The sequence below is a fragment of the Parus major genome, chromosome 3, assembly GCF_001522545.3.
Source record: "Parus major isolate Abel chromosome 3, Parus_major1.1, whole genome shotgun sequence".
NCBI lineage: Eukaryota > Metazoa > Chordata > Aves > Passeriformes > Paridae > Parus > Parus major.
In genome coordinates, this window is record NC_031770.1 from 52,051,033 (window position 1) to 52,073,279 (window position 22,247).

The window sequence follows — 22,247 nt, forward strand, 5'->3', positions numbered from 1 at the left end:
GGAGGCAATTGAAGAAGCCTCCAAAAGCAGAGGGGAATTGGGACAGGGGGTCAATCAGGGTAAAAACTGATAGATGCTGAAAGGGCCAAGATGTCTCAGAGCAATAAACTTGAAGGATTAGATTGGCTTTCATACCAAATTTTTGTTATTTCGCTATACATGCTTGCTCATCTTAGGCTAACACCCAGGAATGGAACTAAGGAATGTGATGTAGCTCTTCATTCCTTCATAGCTACCCTACGTGACCTTGAGTGAGGCATGCCATCTCCATCTTGCCCTTCTTCAAAATGAGGATAGGATATCCTGCTCCTACAGATCAGGGCTGCTGTGAGGGTATGTTTAGTAACGCTTTTGAGGCACTGAAGTGCTTTAGTGATTGGCACTGTGGAAATTCTATAGATAAACACCTATATATAACCTCCCTGACACTAGTACAGTCATAGGGTGAGATCAGATTGACACCGCTATTTCCATACACATATATATACGGCAGGTGTCTGAAGAAGCAATAACAAAGCTGTCAATATCAGGTATGTGTAGAGAAAGTGATGCAAATCCTCTTAAGTCTGGAATGCTGTGTTCACTGTGTTTTTCTACAGAAAAGAGGAAAAGAGGGGTAGGATTAAAGAGGAAATGTAATTTTCTTTTCAAAGAACTCCACACTCTCATATTGATTGAAAATGGTCATCTTTGGCTCTTGTGTGTTTTGTGGCATTATAAGGTATTGGTCTTTGTTTAGATCATATAATACTTTTTCCTCCCTCCAATCTACCATAACAATTAGTGAGCCGTCTGTGGCTGCCTCAGAGTGCATCCTGTGCATCAGCATGTCTCATTTAATAGTCATAATTTCTCATTTGTAAGAGGAAAAGTGCTACCAGCACTTTCAGTCTCATAAGGGCTCAGACTCACCCAAGGATTCCAATTTATTATGCACCCAGCTCTGATATCCTGCTGCCTTGGTGGAAGGTATCATCCTTCAGACAACACATAAATACTCTCTTGCCAGCTGTTCCTTTGTCAGAAGTTTCTCAAGGAGTAAATCATAATCATGCCCCTATTTTACTAGATCCTGATCTGGTTTTCCATGGTACTCGGCTAGGAGCAGGCAGAAAAAATGAACTTTATTGCTACTGTTACTTTACAAATGGCACTGAATACTACTGTAGGGATTTTTAGGCCTTATTTGTATTGGTTTCCAAGGCGAACACACTAGTAGTGTTTTTTAATTTAGAGGAATGGGCATAGGTCAGTTTGCTGGTGGTTTCTGTAAAACTTTTATCTTAAGGTGCTGCACAAACCCCTGAGAGGGAAGAAAAAGTGGCAGACACAGTTTCACTCATTCTGACGTGGATCAGCTGTTTAACAACATCATCTTGTTATGAGTTCAGAAGAAAAAGGAGAAGAGTAAATCCTACTAATGGAAAGGCAGAAAGCAGAGACAGCCAGAAAACACAGGACTTTGCACAGAAGGGTGCAATGAAGGGGGGCACTGCCAGATTTATAAAGTCCCAGGCACAGTGGCAGTGTGCTGCAGGGTAGTTCCCTTCGCAGATGTTGAAGCAGCTGCCCTTGCCAGGGCAGAGGCTTTGAAGTGGACACAGCTTTGGGTGGCAGATGTAACCCTCCAGGTCCCAGGCTGCACAAGTTCTGTGGGTGAAAACCTGTCTGCAGTCTCCTTGTTGCAGAGCACACCAGCAGTCCCAGGAGGCTCCCAGTCCATCAGTTAACTTGCTGGTGGATACCAAAACTGCAAGGCCTCCTTTCTTGTCACTGAGCTTTCACTGACCCTTAAGAACATGAATATCATGATGTAGGCCTCAGAGGTGCACAGTATTTCCACTGAACTAAAATGTCCTATACCCTTGTAGTTTTTAGTCTGATCAAATTGAGAAACAAGTCGCAGTCTGTTGGTTGAAGTGAATTATAATCACAATTTTTGTGATCCTCAAACAGTTTAACCATTCCTACAGAACTTCTGCGAGGTACCTGGGCATCTGAGATGCCTCCTTGTCATAAAGGTACTTCTGGACAGTCAGTGCAGATTAGGAGGATGACTTCAGAAGACATCACTATCATGTTTGTGCTGACTATACAATACATAAAGCGGTCAATTTAGAACCTTTTGAAAAGTTTTAAGATTCCATTTAAAACACAGTTAAGGGAGGGAGAAAAGGCCAAGTAAGGTACTGTTGAAACCGGTGTTAAAAAAAGCACCACTTACTGGTTGGAAGATAAAATATATCATCAGGCTTTCAAGAACGAGCACTTAATTGCCTAAAGACTGTTACAGAACTCATTGTTAATGTACCTAATTTGCATAAAATCTTTTTTTTTAACTAACTGTTGCAGAACACATCTAAAATGGGGAAGCACAGTCCTCCATCAAAGCTCAGCTTCCCAAGCCAGCGCCGCAGTTGTGGTGCATATTTGTAATGTGATTTTCTGGACTCAAATGTCATTATGACAATTAGGCACTATATACCATGTGTGGGGTTATATGTATTTTAGTAATATCTTTTAAAGAGTTATTAATGAGCAGAGTTTCTCTCAGGAAGCCGCAAGAGTGGCTCTAGGAATTAATCCATCTGCAAGATCCCAGGATGGCTTTTTTTATAGTGTGTGCTAATTCAGTTTCACTCAGAGGTTGCTTCTTTGGAGTCAGTGTCCTGTGGATCAGATTCTCCATACGATAACCTTCCTGCACATTTCATCCAGGCTCTGTGTGTTGTGCTGCTTTCTGTTTTCTAGCAGTTAAAGATTTGGCAAGCCATATTTCTTCACCACTTGTAGGTGATGGGTCCTTGGAAAGCAATGCCGTGTGGTAGACACAGAATGCGAGGAAGTTGCAGCTTTCTGCTCTGCTGAGACCAGCACTTCCTAGCAAAAAAATTTATCAAAGCTGCCTTTCCAGCAGCAGGGGCACGTGGTGAGGAGTCTGAGCAGGGCAATGTTGTGGCTGGGTAATGGGGGCTTATGGTCAACTCTTCAGGTCACAAAGTTGTTTTGGCAGATGAATTCTTCAGAGAGGGGCAAAAAATGGGTCTGAGGGCTGCTGTCTTGGCACTCCAGAGAAAAAAAGGACTTGTGACTGCGAGGACATCTTGCAGATAACACTACAGTCACAGATGGAGAAGCTGAGAGGGTGCATTTTGCAAGTAAATGCAGTTACTGAGCCCAGAAAAAGCTCAATCTAAGAGCTCAAGCTAATGATAAGTGGTTGGATATCTCCCCCACTGCTGCCTGGGCTGAGCTGGGGGCTGGGGACTACCCCGAGCCTGCGGTGACCACAGGGAACATGTGCAGAAAGGGTTGCCTTCCTGGGACAGTGGGAAGGGAATGGTGCTCCCTGGTGTGGCCACAGCAGTGCTCAGCACAATGTGTCAGCACAGTCATACAGGCAAAACTATCTCACAGGGGCAGCTGGTCTCAGTGGGAGGAGAATAGGGTGTCTAGGTAAAAATATGGTTTTGCTTGTAACTACTTAGTCCATATTGAAAGTGCCTTATCAATATAATATTAATTAGTAATGCTAGCATAAATTACTGCTATTATGTTATACCAGTCATTACACTCTAATTATGTATTTGTTCTTTTCTTAAAAACTTTTCATGGTGCAAAATGGCAACTACTGGAAAGCTGTTAGAGCAGCTAATCATCCTTACTGTTTAAACCTCCTTGTTATTTGAACTTCCTCATTCCTCAGTCTTTTGTGAAGCAAGCAAGCCTCAGGAGATACTTTGGCAAACAAGGTGAGAAATGTGGTTTTGTCCCCCTGTGTGCCAGTAAGTAAAAGGGATCAGTCCCAGAGGTACCAGTTGGGTATGTTTGATCGGCACAGCGTGATCTTTAGGCAGGTCAGGGAAATATCAATGCTATTTTCTCTCTAAGCCTCAGATTCCCACTGGCCTGTTTATTCAGAAATCAGGTGGCAAAAACATTAGAGGATATGAAATCTTAGGGCCCCTGCAGAATACCCAGCCCTGATGGATCCCACTGCAAGCACATTTGACCCCTGATCATCTTCACTGTGTTTCAGTCTAGAGTTTTAATTGGCACTGTTGGATAGAAGGTATCCCAGACTACAAAATTTCATGTTTTTTAAATCAAGGTTTTTGGAGGAGCTGAAATGCAAGAAAGGAAATTTTATCTTGGTTGTGGTTTGGTAAAGGATCTGAAGCAGCTTTTTAGAGTGGCACTTTCACAAAAGCATTTTAAACCAAAGTTCATACTCCAATTTGTAAAACTGCAGTGTTCGCATGTAGCATTGACATTCGCTCTAACAGACTGAGATTAAAGATACACATCTCTGAGTTTCTTCTTACACTTCTAATTCCACTGTACTTTAAACAGGATTTTGTACACAAACTCTTTAGTGGCACAGCTCATTATCTGCTTTTCCCCTCACCCCTTACCTTCAGAAAAGAGCAGAAGTGAGAATTTAGGAAAATAATAACCTATTTTATTATATAACCACAAGAATTGGGAGGAGGGAAAGGGGAAGAGTATTCTAGATTAAGGCTTGATTGCTGAAATTGTTTTAACTACTTTTTAATTGGCAAGCTGTTGAGTTGTTATCATCAATGAGGAACTCATCAACAAGCAGTATTGAAAGCAGTAAACATTTACCTGGAGAAGCCGAGCTCACAAGCTCTGCAGCAATCATCCATAGAACGTAGAGTTAAAACTAAGTGACTGGATTACAAGAATACATTGTACAAGGAGTATCAAGGGTGGAGTTTGGAATTGATAGTTGTTTTCTTCTGTTTTTTTTTCCTCTGAATAATTTACAGGGGCAGGGCAGAAGACATTTGCACAGCCTTGAGCTGCTCTGCTTTGGGAGCTCTGCAGAGCAAAGCACTGATCTCTCTTCCTGGAGACCTTTTCCATATAAGATGTGCAGGTGAATCTCCAGGGCTTGCTTTGCTGTCAGTCCCTGTTCATGGGCTCTGAAGGTCCTCTGCAGCTCATAGACCTCTCATCTAATGGTGGGCACCTTTATAGCAGACCACATGTAAAACATTTCTGCATTCCCTTGATGCTGATTTATACCATTTAAAGGGATGGGGGTGGAACAAGTTGTTAAAAGATGAAGAAACTGAAAGCTTCCCTAACTGCTGCATTACCCACCTGACATTCTTCAAATGCTAGTCATTAATTACTAATGCCTTGAAAATCAGAGCAGATACCAAATTCAATTATGTTACATCTCTTAGCAAGAACATTTCCTTTATCTTACCGTTTCCCATTCAAACCATTCTTCTTTGCAGTTTTTAAAGGCTTAGACCCCACTGTGTTTCTTATCCATTGAACCTGTAATCCACATAAAGATATTTCTACTCCGTGCCTCTCCTATCTGCACGCAGGTGAAATTCACATTGTAATTATTGCAAACTTAAAAATGTGACCCTCCAGCATCCCCCAGAGCTATATGATGGCAGAATGTGGCCAGTGTGTGCCATAACTTTCCAGTTGGTGATCAAGTACTTGGCAAAGAACTGAACCTGCGTTAGGACTCAGGCTACCCTTGCAATCCTTACACCTCCAGGCCTTCCTGTGGAGTGGGCAGAGTTCACAGTCAATCTTACCAATCCCTAGAGCTAAGCTCTCAACTGAAGTAATTCCCTTTAGATGCCAGCAAAAACTTGGCCCCATGGAGGCAAGGCAGGGTATGTTTCTTCAGTCACCACTAATGCTGGTCTTAAGTGAGCTGTATATTCAGAAATTATGGGGTTTATTTCCTGGGACATTTGTTCTTTACTTATGTATATTTTCATGTCTGCCAGCACTCTGAAATGTAGACGTTGAGTGTTGGGGGCAGGCTGGATGCAGTTTTTCATGCTGCTGACATTAATTGGATGAACAGGCCTTCTCAGAAGGGGCAGTGTAGGAAATGTGTATGGGAAAATAACAAAATAAGGAGTTTCACAGCTAAATAAAGACAAGTGGCTGAAAATGGTTTTTACAGCTTAGGCTTTCATATGATTCATTTGGGAATCTAAAACTATTTTGCACAACTAACAAATTAAGATTCACGACACCTTTCTGAATATAATTGCTTCTGTCTTGCAGATGGAAGAACAGAGGTATTGATGCTATAATTTGAAAATATGTCTCCTGTTTTTAAGTCCCCAGATTGAAATACATTTAAACCTAAATCCCAGAAGCATTAAGTATCTCCATTTATATTCATTCATTTGGCATTCTTTGTACTTAGTCTCTGAAAACCAGATGCATTGTCTTCCTACTAGATTGGTCAAAATAACTGAAGTGACATGGCAGACATCACAGAGCAACTGCAGGGCCAGACTGGGGCTGGGACCTGTGTCCCTTCATGACACATTTCCTTTTTTACTCACTGAGTATCTGCCTTGGATTCCTGAACAAAAGGAAAAGCATTCTGGTTACTCAGTTTTCCTCTCCTCTCTCGAACAATTGGACATCATAGAGATGATACTGGTTGGGTTATTGATCAATTTTATAGTTACTTTACCTTGTCTTTCTAACCATCAAGAATTGTCTTCAGGTATCTGTGATTAAGTTTCTTACCGTAGAATTGAAGTGAAAATATAGAGAACCATTTGTATCACCTGTTTTTCCCCATTCTTTTGGTTTTCTTTTCCAGCACACAACAGTTTTGCCCTTTGTATTAATCGAGATGAGAACAACATATCATCAGTATCCCAGCAGGAGCTGTGGACTGGCTGCAGTGTGCACCTTCGCTGTTGGCTATATTTTATGGTAAGGGCTGTACATGCTGTGTTTCCACATTGTATTGGGGGTTTTGTACTGCTAAATTTGGGCACATATTTCATTATGGATATAATCGCTAACAGATTCACGCTGCATGCCTCGTTTGGTCCAAGACCTGGGCTTTGTCTGGTTTCCCCAGATGCTTATATTTTTAGAAAGTATATGCCAAACCTCACACAACAGGAATTTGTTGAACAATCCCATGTAAGCAGTGGTCTTTCCAAGGGTACATTTTTCAACCTTTTTTCAAGCTAAATGTTTTCCTTGGACCTTGGTTTTATTGCTTGGGGTTTTTGTTCTATCAAATAAAATTGAGAATAGGCAAATGATTTCCTGCATCAGTATTTATGCGGTAACAGAAAAGATAGAACACTGTCTTTTTTCTTTACTAGTTAATAAATTCTTTCTGTAAAATTGATTACAAAATAAGTCAGTAATCCGAACACTCTTAAAGTTTGTTTTAAGAAATGGAAATGCTGGTGAGAAATTAAACTAAAACAGAAATAATCTTTCTTGTACAACATTAAATTAAGTCTTTGGGCAGTTTCTAATCAAGGACCTGACGTGCGTGACAGAGTTAATATCCTTGGTCACCCTAGGATTTATTTTTCAATAAACCTTTGTTTTATTTATATTTCTCTTTTGATGCCATCTATCCTTTATCCTTTCTGCATTTCATGACCCCCATTTCATATTCTTTCTTTTCACTTCACAACATTCTTCTCTCAGCTAAGAATGTATTTCCCAAAGTTTCCACCAACCGAGATAAGACTAGTGTGATAGTAACATGGTCTCAAGGCAGTACAATCACACTGCTTCAACTATGCAATTTGTGTCTTTGGTCCAGTGAAAGAGAGGTCATTATTCATACATATCCACGTACTCTCAGTGATTGTACAACGCTATTAATCCAGCTGAAGTGGGGTGTTGTGTCCCAGGACAACAGCCACATTCTGCCGTTTGCTCTTATAAACATACATACGCTTCTTAAAGAAGAATAATATTTGTAATTGTAAGATAAGGGCAGCCTCATGCAAAAAGGCACATGATTATTCCTTCAGGAAAAAGTAACTATGCTTTTAACCCATATATAGTAATGCTTAACTGTGATAGTTCTTGACCTTCCTCTAATGGTGCCTGTCGACAGATTGACAGATTACCTATGGCATGACCTCCTCTGGCAACTCCTGTTTTCTCAAAATCATCTAAGTAGACACATGCAATAGTATTTAATAAGAATTTTAAATTGAAACAATCCAGCTTTACAAGTGAAATAAAACCAGATGTGCCTTAAAATCTTTTAAGAATCTGTTACAGTATCAGTGGGATGCTCATCTAGCTTGATACTGCCTACTACAGTGCATCTGTATCCTGCAGCTACAAGGTTAAAGAAAACTGTAGGACAAGTAAAGCAGTAGAAGAAGATTCTGCATTAAATAATTACTGCATTAATAATTACTCAAGCACAGATTATGGTCATCTCCCTTTTCTTTTGCTGTTTACTGGTTTTGCTTACACATATATTATTTCCAAAACAGATAGGGCTACTCTCAATTGATTCATCTTCTTCCAAGTTGTGATTTCTCTTTAAATGAGATGAGACAATCTTAAAAGTTCATCCTGCTAATTATGCACATACAACCCGTTTCTTCTTCTACTGTTGTGGAAGGAGGCCTTTGCAGGTTAGTGGAGGCAGACAAAAGCTACACTGTGGCATCACTTGCAAATTCTGCGTCTCTTCAGCCTGCAGTGCTATTGAAGACTCTATCCAAGATGTACTTGAAGCTGCAAGCCAAATCTTGGTCCCATTATATCAATATGATATATCTTATTCACAGGTTGGAAAAATCTACCAGAAAGCATGAAAAGTGAGGAGTTTGTCATCCCTCTCATTCAGGGTGTGCCTTCTTTTCAAAGCTGAAATCTACTGTCTTCCTGCTGCCAAGTGACCACATTGCAGTAGAGACCTTAATCACTCAGAAGACTTGGAATTGCTAAACTGGGATTTGTTGTCCTTGTTGGCAGAACCCTCAAGGTTAGCACAGTGTGTTAAAATGAGACTATACCTGCAAATTACCTAGTTCCATACAGCCTGATGGAACTTCCTTCCTTTGTACCTAGGGTTGACCATGGGTCCTGTTCTGGGGCTTAGTTTGTGGTTCATGGATTTTTAACTAGAATTTAGGGATCTGCCACTTGAGAATTTGTCCTTTTGCCTATTCCATTTTTCTCTCAACAGAAGTGTATTCACTGCAACTCTCAGAAAAAAGTGAAGACAGTTGCTAATCAGATGTTCTCTATGTTTTAATCTTGAATTTTGAATTTTCTTCCCATCTCAGCTGAAACTTCCTTAACATCTACATGTTTTATGTATTGTGTTGCACTTTTTACTGGAAAGGAACATACAGGAGGATGTTGTTTAGGTTTGATTCTGTGAATGCTTTTTTCAATTCCAAGTAGAGGAAAGCTTGTTTTGTTTTGTATGTGACTGCATCTGTTATGTATGAGAGAGGTGGTAGAATAGCAAGTGCTTTTTTAAGTATAATTGGTAAATAAGAAAACTGGCAAACAATTCTGAATAGCATCACTGAAATTGGAGGAACATAGTTAAATAGCTTGATACCTCCTGAGCATGATTCAAAGACTTGTTTTCTGAGAAATCCTATCTTGAAGAGTAAAATCTTCTTCTGTTTTTCTTTCTTTATTTTTGCATTCTCTCCCTTCAGTCAAAGAGTTTTAGAGTAGGCACACTTAGCTCATGCACTCTCTGTGAGAGGGGAGCTCACAAGGAACTGTGCCCAGGCAGAGCATTCAGAGACTTGCATTGCTTGTTGCAGACCATACATGGACTTTCAGGATCGAGGCCATGGGATAAGATGGGAAAAGCCTATTGGCTTTATTTAGCATGGCTTGAAAAGGTCACAGTTTGTATTGAATTGTTAAATCTAGACAGTGCTAAGAAAATCAGAGTGTTTGCCAGTACTACCAGAAAATTCTGCCAATGAGTTTATGGAGTTGGTTGTCAAGGAACAGAAAAGAGCCAGAAATGTGTTGCTCCTTGTAACAAGAATGACCTCATGGTAACTAATATCAGAGCCTAATATGTCCCTAAAATAAACTGAAACAAATACATTTATTTTAAATGGTTTTCTTTTTCCCTCTACTTTTGAGCACTTCAGGATGCCAAAAACACAGACCCTAAAAATCTGACTCCACTGCTGTAGTCATGCTGGGCTGCATGTTTGGGAGCAAAATACTTGATCTGCTCTCTTACTGCTATCTCAAATCCACTAGGAGCTGCCTCCACATGCGCCAAGCTTGGACTTGATTCATTCTTTAATTCTTTTATAAATCTATTTAAAAAGCTTTTAAACTTCCATTCGCAAATAAAGTTTCTCTTGATGTGACTTTAGGAGAGTTCCGTAGATTCGCTGAGGGAGACCATTTAGATGGGGTAATTCACTGAATTCTTCTTGAACAAATTTAAGAAAGGAATGTACACTGAGGATTTGGAATGAATTTGAGATAGATTCTATCGGGCTTGCTGTAGGATTTCCACTAGCAATTCTCCATAGAAGGAGAGGAAGATCAGAAAGAGCAGATGTTGGCACAGACTGCTAGGACAAACCTTGACATTCAGAAGAGAGGGGTGGTGGGTTAGAGTGTGAAGCTTGGTGAGAATTTAGTCATATTGATAAAGAAGGGCAGGACTGAGAAACCAGAAGCGTTTTTGAGGTTGGTGGTGCCAGTGGAGCAGGAGAGACACAACATGGCTTTGCTAGGCTGTGCTGAGGGTTTATATGTAGGAGGGCATCATGCCAGCTTTTGGAAGTGAGCACTGGGGATAAAAGTTCAATAAAGATCAGAGGAATCAGTTGCTAGAGGAAAAAGAAATAAAATTAAATGTCCTGGGGGCAAGTAAAAGAAATTAACTAAAATCATGGGTTAAAAGAGGAGTGGATAAGGAAATGTGCAGCTCACAGGTCAGCAGCTTCGAAGCTGAAATCATGTGAGTAAGTGGGAAATGCTGGGAGAGGGAGTGAGAAACAGAGTTTGAAATCAAAGTGGAAGGCTGATGTAGAAGTGGATGATAGATGAGACAATGCAGAGGAGAAAAGGGTTGGAGCTGTAGCTGCCCAGAGCAGGAAAGAGTAGAAAGAAACAGGAGCAGCAGAAATAGGCCAGGGGAAGATTAGCGTCCCCTGTCCCTGACCCAGAAGGAGGGTGGGAGGGCAGAAGTGCTTTCAGCAAGAGAAGGCTGTATGGATCCCCAGCCTGTTAGGTCTGACATAGCCATTATGACTGTTACTTTCTGGCTTGCCTCCACCTCCACATCCTCAAATGTTTCAGTCAAAGCAACAGCACAATCACAGATGACATGCATGGGTAATATGTTCTCACTTCCTTGTGCAGCTCCTTAAAATACAGCTCAAGAAGGCATAGCAACCATTACTATATTTAAAATGAAAAATTATTTATCAAAATAGATGACTTCCAGAGATGACAGTGCTTTGCAGTGAATCTGTTAAGCTGCTGTCATTGTAGCTACCTGTACATAAACACAAATTTCTGCTAAGCTTTGTTCATCCCAGAGGAAGCCAGCATCATGTCACGCTGAGTACCTTTTGGATGTGACATTATTTGCAGCTTCAGTTTCTCATGACTTGTCTACTTCTGACTGCATAAACCACTCCACACCAGTAGCACAGTCCTGTGACCCACATATTGTTCTCCACTCAGATGAATGGAGAATAATCCAGCATTAAGAAAATAGAACAAGAGGGGATGATTGCTGTTATTTCCTAAATTATGACTGTTTCTTGAACTTACTGTTTAGTCTTTAAAATTTCTAAACTATGTACATTCCTGGTGTAGGTGTATTAGGTGTGGCTGGCTGTTAATATAAGAAGCCCATCATCTTAATACAGCTGAGATCTTAAGAATTCTGATTAGTTGGAGAACAAGCTCTCCTGTGTTTTTAGGAGGAGTTATGGAGATGTGCCTCACATCAATCAGTATTAGAAACCAAAAGTAGAACAAATTTAGTGTGGCTCATTGTTCTCCTGTCCCTGAAAGCACAAGATTGGTCCTACACTACAAATGATCTGTTTGTTTGTTTTGAACATCTCTGCTGCTGTAAGCCCATCACCTCATTTGGAAGACGTTGCACATTTTAATAGCTCTGGGTAAAGTTAGCACTCTTTGTGAAAAAGGAAGAGAGTGATGCTGGAAAAGATCATGAAATAAAGGCGTAAGAAAATGCCCATGTTCTGTTGTTTGCTAAAGAGTAACCACTGGGAACTGGTCCATGATTTGTCTGGAACCAAGGATTCAGCCTTCCTTTGTGCCAGTCACTGGAAATATGAAGAGCACTGAAGATGGGAGAGGATTTGCTGCTGCAAGAAGTAACCAAAAAGGAACTGCCTTTCATAGAGAGTTGTCATGTACTCAGGCTTGTACAGCTAATGTCAGATGCTTCAGGAGAGCTTAGCAGACCATTATGAAACAACTAGCCTTCAAGGAGAGTTTTCTTCCAAAACTTATGTCAACCTAGGTGCTTAGATCCTTTGGTCTTGATGGTTTATATACCTTGTACACTTTAAACTTAGGCATAATTGTGCACATTCTTATTGCTTGTACAATCTCCTGATTTCAGAAACTTGATAGAGTTGCATGACAGGGCCTAGAGAAGAGGAGTGGACTAAGTAGGCTTCCAGACTTTCATATTTCAAAACATTTTTGAGTATCTATATTTCAGTGATGTATCACTGAAAGGTAGGTTAGAGCATTCCAGAGATTAATTAGGTATCATTCAGAAAGATATTTCCATTATCAGATTTGAATTTCTTGTCTCTGAGCTGTGTTGATGTGATTCTTCTGCCACAAGGAAGAAAACTGGGAGCTCTTCACCCATTTTATGTCATCCATTATTATTCTGTGTCTTTTCATTTGCTGCTCTTGAGAAGTTACATAGTCCCTCATCAAACATCCCCTTTTCCAGAACTCATAGTACTGGTTGTTGATGACTACAAATTATGATGAAGGACTCAAGCTGGGTAGGGAACGGGTAGAGACTCTCTCTGAGAGAGGCCAGACCACAAAGTGCTGCCAGGCTGTGACAGCTGAGAGCAGCCACCATGAAGGAGCAACTGCCTTCTCCAACATCTCCCATTACAAAATTCTTAAGGTGGTGTCATGGTTATTATCTGCCATTATACTCACTTGTTGAGTTTGATTCTACCAGGACTAAGGTCTTACACATGCTGTTTTAACAGCTGTATCATTTAAACTGACAGAGTACACATAAACCACAAGGTTCCAACAAATTTTTGTGCTTAGTTTTCCTCATTAACTAAGGATCTATATCCAAAGAATAAATGTATATTCCCTGCATAGTTTTCATTTTCTCTTGATTACTTTGATAGGAGAGATATACAACATCTACTGTACAGTAGAAGTGAAAACCAGCTACAAAGTCACATTTTTTGACAGATTTGTTAAAAACAAGCAATACTGTGCATTTTCAAATAGCTTTTTCTGATTTCTACACCAAATGGTCGAAAATTTCTAAAAACAACCACTTTTTTTTTAACATACACTTTAATTTGAATACAATGTGTGAATATTTCCATTTGTTCTCTTTTTACTGTTTCTAACAAATGGCTAGATTAACTCCATGACCTCTAACACATTCATCTTTCAAAATATGCAGTTAAGTCTACATACAGCTGCTACTATTCCAAATCACAGGGAAGTTCAGGTTAATTTTGTCTTCTCAGAAGTAGCCAGTCCAGGTTTAGTTTAAACTTTTTCTCCTCAGTTTATTTCTATCTAAACTACACATTTTTTACACCTGTTCAATAACAAAATCTTCAATTTGATCTAGATTTGCACTCCTAAATAAATCTTAATTCATGCTTCCTTGTGCGTAACTAACAATGAGGTTGGATAGGAGTAATGGCTACTGGAACTGCAACACTGAAGGAGTTCATTAACGCTGGTAATCAGCACTCTTGTGTGGAAGCTTTATGCAAATGGTTGATCAGCCCTTTATAGTGCAGCCTCGAGACCACCTGTATTCCAGCAGGAGTGAACCCACTAAGAGAGGCCACCAGGTGAGGTTTCCATGGCAGCAGTCGTCCCTTTGCTGCTCCTGTTTGTAGCACAATGCCAGAGCGTGTCACTGCTCGGTGGAGAGAAGGCTAATATTACTCCAGCCCAGCATAGCCAGCAGCGTGGTGCAGCTCACTTTCAGAAGGATCAGGTGGATTTGTGACATCTCCACAGCGGTGCTTGGTCCTTCTCATGCTCAAAGCAGTTGTGACAGTGTGGCCACCCCAGGGACAGACAAACAACAGCTGCACTGAAGGCACGAGCAGCATCACCACGCAGGGAGTGGGCTCCTGTGCTGGGCAGCAGAGAGCAGAATGCCGGAGCTGTCCGCAAAGCCTGAACTAACCAGAGACTGCTGACATGCAGGAGCCCATCAGTGATTCATTGGCTGGATTTAGAAAATGCTTCCTCTTTCTAGCATAAATGTGTTGTAGTAAAAGCCACTTCTGCTTGATTCATGAAGGCTACATAGATGCCGTTTAGAAGGTCCCTTGAAAAGTCCCTCTGTAAAGGTACTTTATAATCCTGAGAAGTTTCATCATACCACAGAAAATAAGTGAAAAAGAGACCAGCTTCTTTTCAGTCTTTTTCCTTGGAGCTTGTTTTTCACAGAATGATCGTTAGGAAAAAAGGCAAATAAAAACTGAAAAAAGCAAATGAAACTGAAAATTGTTAAGCCATAATAGACATTCCCTGATAAGCCAACCTGGTAGTAGGGGACATCCCATTACCTTCTACCCAAGTGTCTCATCTTTTTCTTTCTTCAAGGGGATCATGGTGTCCTGTTACCATGGGTTATGCAGGAGCCTTTAATTTCTTCATAGATAATTTTATCTAGTCAGGTTAATTCTGTCACAGGAGAATACTGGGGAAAATAACTGTAAAGTACAGAGATAATTTCCCATATGTGAACTGATTTGGAGAAGAGGGTTTAAGTGCATTTAGATCATGCAGATTAATTTACTGACACATGTAGTTTCCCAGGTGAAGTGTGCAACTGTTAAGGGTTTGGCTGTAATAAAAGCTTTTCCAAGGAGGAGGGAAGCTGTGACAACCATGCACATTTCCAGGGTGATTGTTAAACAGGGATTCTGTACTCTCTGTGTGACAGAATTTTATGGTAGCAGTTTTGTGTGAACTTCTCTGTCTCTACCCTTTAGGAGCCTTTGACTTGATCTAGTGATCAAAAATCTTCCTTAAACAAACAGAAACTTAGCAAGTGAGGCAAATCATGTGGACATGGAAATCCCCATCTATAACAGTCTGTGCAGCTGCTCTAGCTGTGCTTCACTGTGAGCTTTTCTCTCAAATTTTCAGGTCAGAAAGGAGAAGATTTACATTCTTGAAGAGAGCCCAGCAAAGCCCTAGCCTACCTTCAGTGAGCACTTTACCCAGTTAGATTCTGAGATGTTTGCTCAGTTGTTTGCCAGTATTTGCTTTTCTTAAATTCCACTGGAAGTTCCATACATACTGGAATGTATGGACTCTCTCTGCTCCCTCTGACTTCACCACTCACTGCATCAGAGCTCAACACAAAAGTGATCCCATCAGAGGATACAGGTGTCCACTGCAGCCACACACAGCAAAACCACACATCTGGAGTGCTTCTTCAGGCTGCACTGCTGTAAAGCTCATAGTCTGTCTCTAGAGTTAGTGTACCAACAATGTCCTCTGTAGCTGAATGATAGAAATCTCTGTGTCACCAGAGTTTTGGTTTTGTTTGGTCTTTTAAAAAAATGTTTATCTTTCCTAGAGAAAAATTATTAGATTCCAAATTATAGCAGGTAACTGGAAGGAGGACCAATCTAAAACACAGTTGCTGAAGAAACTGTTCTCTCAAAGAGAATCTAAATCATATGCATCTGGCAAACCCAAAAACTGATTACCATGTGTAGCAAGGAAAAGCAAAAGGAAATCACAAATGTGTATGAAGTGAAAGTAGGATACTGCAGGAAGCAGAGCGAGATGGTAGTAGAGCCTGCAGAACCCTGAATGCTCTTAGGATAAAGAACCTGCTTGGAACAGAGGCTGCTGCGGTTTCCAGCTTTGGCACTTAACAGGGGTTTCCTCAGAAATATAAGTGAGCAAGGAAATACCTGCCTACATCAGAAATGAAATCTGGCCAACTGCTCATAATAAATTGAAAGCAAAGCAGTAAGAATGTGGGAAATCAGTCATAGTTTCATCATTTGTGATGTCAGTTCGGGATGGATGGCATGCACATGCTCCAGTTCAGCTGCAACTTGCAGGCCTTTCAAATAATTGCTTTTTGGGTTACAGTAGCTAAACCCACAGGCCAAGCTACTTTTGTAAAACAGGGCTGTAAGAGTCAGTGCTTGTTATTTTTGTTTTGTTTCAGGGTGTGCTGGATTCACCACGTTACAGGAGTGTGGGTGTACCCGCTGCTTGAGCACCTCAGCCCAGGTGTCAAAATAATCTTTTTTGCAGCTGTTACCATAATAATTAATGTATTCTACTTGGTGGGAGAAGTCCTGAACAGCTACATCTGGGATACACAGAAATGTGAGTATTGTTTTAGGAATATTATCTCATGAAATACACCATCAGGACTTGAGTATGTTTCTCTGAAAATGTAGAATGTTTTAAGCTGACTAAAACAAAGGAAAATGACAGAAGTTCCACTGAAACATCTTGCTTGCCTGCCCTTAAAAACAGACGGATGAACAGAATGGCTGCTGGAGAGCCTGAGGAGCTATGAATATGTATTCTCTTTTACAGTACTAATTTAAGAGCTCTTGGCAATTACCTGAGATGTTTACAACCCACTTATTAGCTGATGAACCCATTAAATGCAGCTAGAATGTAATGTGGATGCCATTAATGGTAAGCTTAGACCAAGAAATGAAAATATACTCTTTTAGTATTTTCAGGTATAAGGTGTTCTCTCAGCTTATAAATTTACTCAGGGAAAATGAACATGTTCTTGTCAATGAAATAACAGGAATGAAAGATCACTTTAGTGCAGGGTAAGCTCAACTATGCAGACTCTACATCATCTATCCTGCCTAGGCCACCCATTGCTGAGGAGAGGAAAAGGGAAAACAAAACAAACACAAGATTAAAAATAGGTTCCTTTTATCTATGAAAGATGGTTTTCATTTATCAAATTGAATGAAATAACATTCATTATAGCTGCTGTGGCAAATCACAACTGGAGGGAAATAAATTCACTCGGTAGTTAATGGCACACACAACTCTCTTTAACAAGTCCTTCAATACCAGGTAGAATCTAATGCTAGAAGCTCAAAGCAGTTTTACTTTCCATTTGCTCATATTAGCATCCAGGTGTAAAATGCCTTTTTGTTTTTGCTCTAGGACCATCAACCACTGGTCATAGTATTCAAGATGGGTATTCAGTCCTCAGTTAGATGTCAAATTCACATTTATTTTACTTCTCTAACTTAATTCGGGAAAGATGTTTCTAAAAAGGCAGCTTCAAGGAATAATTTCATTTGACCTAAGTCCTGTATGAAGAATAATAGTGTGGTAAACAATCACATAATCTTAGCAAGTCCATGAATAAGTAGATGGTGGAAAATTTCCTGCACTATTCCAAAGTATGCATAACAAAATCCCTGGTCCTTGCAGGCCTCTGCCCTAGAGGAGCTAACTCAATTGGGTCATTCTCCCAACATCTTTCAAGGTTTACCCTGGAATTATTGTCCTCTCCATCATTTCCTTCATGTAGATAAGGAATATTGATCCCAAGTCCTTTCTGGCTCAAGCACTTGGAAAACAGAAATGCCATGAGTCACCTGCTGGTTTGCTGAGCTTGAAACACTTTGCACAAACTTAACCTGAAGCGTGTGGCAGGAACACCACAAACAACAGAAATGTAAAATTATGCCAGTCTGTCACCATGCAAGGCCTGGGAAAATATTATTTGAAAACTGTACACTTAAAAGGGGCTTTTGAGCAGTAAGACTGCAAATCCAAACAGTCTGCCATGAGAAGATTTCTGGGGTGAGAAGGGGTTGTTTTGGGTTTGGAGTATTTTTATTTGCCTCTGGAGATGCATTAAATAGAACCTCACTACTGACAAAATGATTTGCAGTTAGTTTTTCCAAGTTAAACCACAAACATGGTAGGGAAGGAAAAATTTGCCCTTTGTACAAGCCAGTGTCTGTCCACAATTTTGTGGATATCTGCATTCCTGCCAAACTATTTGATGCATCTGCAGTAGAGTGCTTCAGAAGAAAGGAAAGACGTGCTTTCAGAAAGACAAATAAAACAGCTTTTAAAATTATTGGAAAAGTTCCTTCTAGGAGAAAGCAGAAGACTTAAGATTGGCTCTGGAGCAAATTGTAAACCATCTGTAATCTTTTGGTCCCAGTCTCTTGTTTTGGTTGTTAAACCTTCAGCTGTGGCTCTCCCATTAACACCGGTGTGCCAGCAACACCCAGGGCCATTGTACTTGGGCTGCTGGCAACATGCAAACCCATTTGTCTTGGTGTTGTTTCTTTCAACAAGGCAGCTCTGCAGTTGTGCTTTCTAACTGCAGATGAGTCTCCTTGTTTCCCACACTGGAATTCATGAATTATCTTTTTGAAGTGATTTACAGTGTACTTATCGCCTATGCATCTATTGCACTGGCTGGTGATCTTATTGTGAGTGGATTTTCCTCTCAGCATTCTCCAGCATTGCTTCTTTTTTGCCTTTGGTTATCATAAGTCTTTCTTTTCCAGCATGCAGCAGGCCTGAAAACCTCCAAAAGAAATATTTGTATTTGAGATGTCTGGCAGAGAGGACTTAGTCAGAAGAACAATACTTTTGTCAGATACCAGTAGTAATTCATTGTCCAGGAACAGGCATATGAAATAGCTGAATGTTTCCATTGCCAGAAAAAACACAGTCTGTTGCCCAGCCCAGGCTTTGCTCAGCATAGAAAAGAGACAAGTCCAGCAGCTAGAATAAGTTCTTTAAGGAGCTCTACACTCAACTCAGCCCTCCTGATATTACTGAAAGAAATGGTCATTGCAAGAAGAAAGAGGCACCCTCTCAGCAGTAATTGTTTCTCCATTCTTGTACTTTCAAAAAAGGGAGATGTACCTGCACATACTTAAAAATCCAATGTTGAAATGGAGAGGGACCTCAAATTATTAAATTTTGAAACACAATTACTAAAATTTTCTTTCAAACAAAGTTGGTTTCTTATATTCAGCTATAGTAACATCTATTTTTAGTTTGCTAGTAGGTAAGCAGAGCAAGTGAGGGAGCTACATGTTCCCAGACCCCTGCAGCCGTCAAAGGCTGGGTGTGAGGCAGGGGGTCAGGCTGATCTGAAAATGGGAGTGAGGGAGGGAGGGAGGATTGTGCAGCTCCATTACTGGACAACCACTGCCATCAGGTGTGCAGATGTTTTTTCCCTTCACAGCAGTTGAGGTAACACAGGAGAGCAAGTTCAGGAGAAACAAGATTGATAAAGGAAAGACTAATGCATTAGAGGAACCTCTCTAAGCAAACCCTTGAGTTGTATTCACTGATTTTTTAAAGCTGCTCTCTGTATGTTTTCAGGTATTGAAGAAGGAAAAGAAAAGCCAAAATCGGAATGAACAATAAGAGGCAACACAGAGGATTGTTTATAGTTCCATGGAAGATTTCTCATCCCCAACAGAGCTTGGCCTGGAGAGGAATCTTCTGGAAAGGAAGAAGTTTCATGGGCCCACTTCTCAGTGCAAGGATATTTTTGGATTTTATATGGGGGGGAAAATGATTTTAATTAAGAATAATATTAATGTTTCAAAGTTCAGTTTCTCCATGCTTGCATGTGACATACACATATAAGATGTATATTTATCTCCAAGGCATTCTCAACGTGCATTTCTTGAATCAAATAAGTCATTAAACCATTAAGTCATTAGATCTTTTTACTTCTGCCAAGAAGAACAATGAGTCCATTCTCTGTATTGTTTGAGAAAAGCTTAACCAGATAGGTCTAATACAGGGAAACAAAGCAATCCTATATATTTCAAATTACAGCATAGAAGTTAATTGCATGAATGTATCTGAAGAAGAGTTCAGTCTGACTGAAATATTAATGTAACACTATGTAACAGCTGCCTTAAATTCGTTATGTTAATAATTTTACCAGTTCAGTGAAATCTTACTTGCAGTGTTAAGATCTTTAGACCTAAATAAAAATGAAATTATCCTTGCATTTCTGTTTCTTCATGCTGATTCTTGACATTTTTGATGGATTGATGGCATTTGAATGATACATTTTCAGGTTTTCCAGTGTCAACTGTAGATTGTATAATTTCTACATGAGGATTTTTCTTCTTATTTTCATAGTAAAATAACAGCTCTTGCATTTTCAAATTGTAAGTTCTCAACAGGTGGGCTGAGCTGTTCGTGTTGCACAAGAGAGAGCATTAAAGTCTTGCTTCAGGAAGGCATGTAAGCCAATGTTTAAAGTTAAGCACGTGCCTGTTTGTATAAGGAATTCAATTGCAAAAAACTAGTGATTATTTGAGTTTGATATGATTCTGTTTAACTACTAGACAATCAAGACGTAAGTCTAGTGGGCAGGAAAAATCGTCTAGAACTAAAATAAACTGAATAGAATAATTTTTGACAAGACAATATTTATTAAAAATTAGCTTTATGCTCCAAATATTGGTATTCATATCACGTATTTGTTCATTAGTGTATTTAGTCATTTCTTCTAACACATGCAGAGCACTTTGAGTATGTATGGTGTTAATGTGTTGTTTCTAGTAATAGGATTTCTGCAGAGTTTTAATACAATATAATGGTGTTTCTGCTCTGGAATAACTCTGGGGAAAACTGATCTCGTGCAACTTATTACATGCCTCCACAGTATTTTTTAAATGTATGTACACACTATCATACGAAACAGCACAAGTTCAACAATGTGCTTTTTGGTTTGTTTCCTTCAAAAATAAGATTCATTAATGATATTGTCTTTTTCTGTCCATCTGCTAGATTATTTTTAACTTGCTGATCAAGAGTTGCAAAGATTTCGAAGCTAAGCAAATTACTAGAAATTTAATTGAAATAAGTGGCCAGATAAAGGAGCTCCTCTACTGATCCCTCCTACAGAGGGAGAGGACAGGACACAAAAAAACCACTGTAATTTGGAAGCAAATGGCTGTAGCCATGTGGCCTTGCATTAGGGTTATTATGTTCTGCTGCTCCTGAACTCCCCATTACATGTGCACGATGCTATTTGCGACAGGCTTTTAAAACTCAGGAAGGAGAGAAGGCATGGATTCAGTCATGTTTAGTGAGCTAGGAACTGTTTAAAGTCACTGCTTCTGAAAGCTGTGGTAGCACATAGAAGTAGCCGTGGACAGTGAATGTTCTGGGGGATCTGGCTGTACTTTCCAACAGCAGCAACTGCGGCTTGGGGCAGGAAGCTCAAAGCAGAAATTCTATTGACATTTTGTCATGTGAAGAATTTACATAACCTATGCTCTGCTATTAAGTCTAGGACTTTTTTTCTTTTTTTTTTAAGATTTTATTTCACAGTTTCTGTGTTTCCTTCACAGAATTTAAGAATTCATTCTAATAGGAAGAATGGGTTAAGTAAGTGCCAAAATACCACAGAGCTGTACCCATTCTGCTAGAGCATACTCTGATCATGTCTGCTGTATATATGGCACCAATGAGTACTGAATGTCTGAGATCTCAAAAACTGACATTGATGGAAAGATTCCTCCTTCTCGGCAGGTTTTGCACCTGCTCAAGATGGGTTTTTCTTCTAATACCATGTCATTATATGCAATATAAGAGATGTAGTAAGAATATAAAGAAAACAAAAATGTCAGAGACCAAAATTGCATAGATGAATCCATAGGTAGGTGTCCAAGTGAAAGAAGGCTCCCTTTCAGAGGTACAGTATAGGTATGCTTAAAGTTGTCATCCCTCATATCTGTGAATTTGTGAATTTTCAGCACCTCAAAAAAATAGACACCAAGCTTAGATCTCAGTTAAGCCCCTGAGGTTGGCAATGTTAGCCAAAGGCAATATATGTGATACAAAATGTGGTGGGTTCCATTTGGTTTAAGAAAATTTATAGTATTCCAAGAAGGTTTGAACTCAATTTGTCTTCTCACATCTCAAAAAGTTCCCCACCTCCTGTGAGCTTTGAATCATCGTACTTAAAGTCAAAAACATTTTAGAGCATTAAATCTAGCCTCTGATGTATGAACCATGATATAAATAACTTGGGGGCCTGTGTACCCAGAGAGCACTCCTCTAGACTGTGTTCATTCCCTTTAGAATTACACAATCCATCACTCTTAAGAAAGATGATGGATGAATGATGACTAAAATAAAAGTCACTTGTAAACTTGCCAAATTTCAACCATCTTGGCTGAAATTGTCCCTGAAAGGTA

The 22,247-nt window shown here is 39.8% G+C and overlaps 1 protein-coding gene across 1 annotated transcript in view; it reads left to right on the forward strand.

Annotated features, from left to right (window-relative positions):
- The window catches only part of AIG1 (androgen induced 1), a 124,364-nt gene extending 103,873 nt beyond the window's left edge, over window positions 1-20,491 (forward strand). The window contains exons 4-6 of the mRNA XM_015623095.3: window positions 6,626-6,741; window positions 16,226-16,389; window positions 19,402-20,491. Coding sequence (XP_015478581.1) covers window positions 6,626-6,741; window positions 16,226-16,389; window positions 19,402-19,439 — 318 coding nt within the window. The 3' untranslated portion in view covers window positions 19,440-20,491. The remainder of the gene's footprint in view (window positions 1-6,625; window positions 6,742-16,225; window positions 16,390-19,401) is intronic.
- Window positions 20,492-22,247: the final 1,756 nt, after the last annotated feature.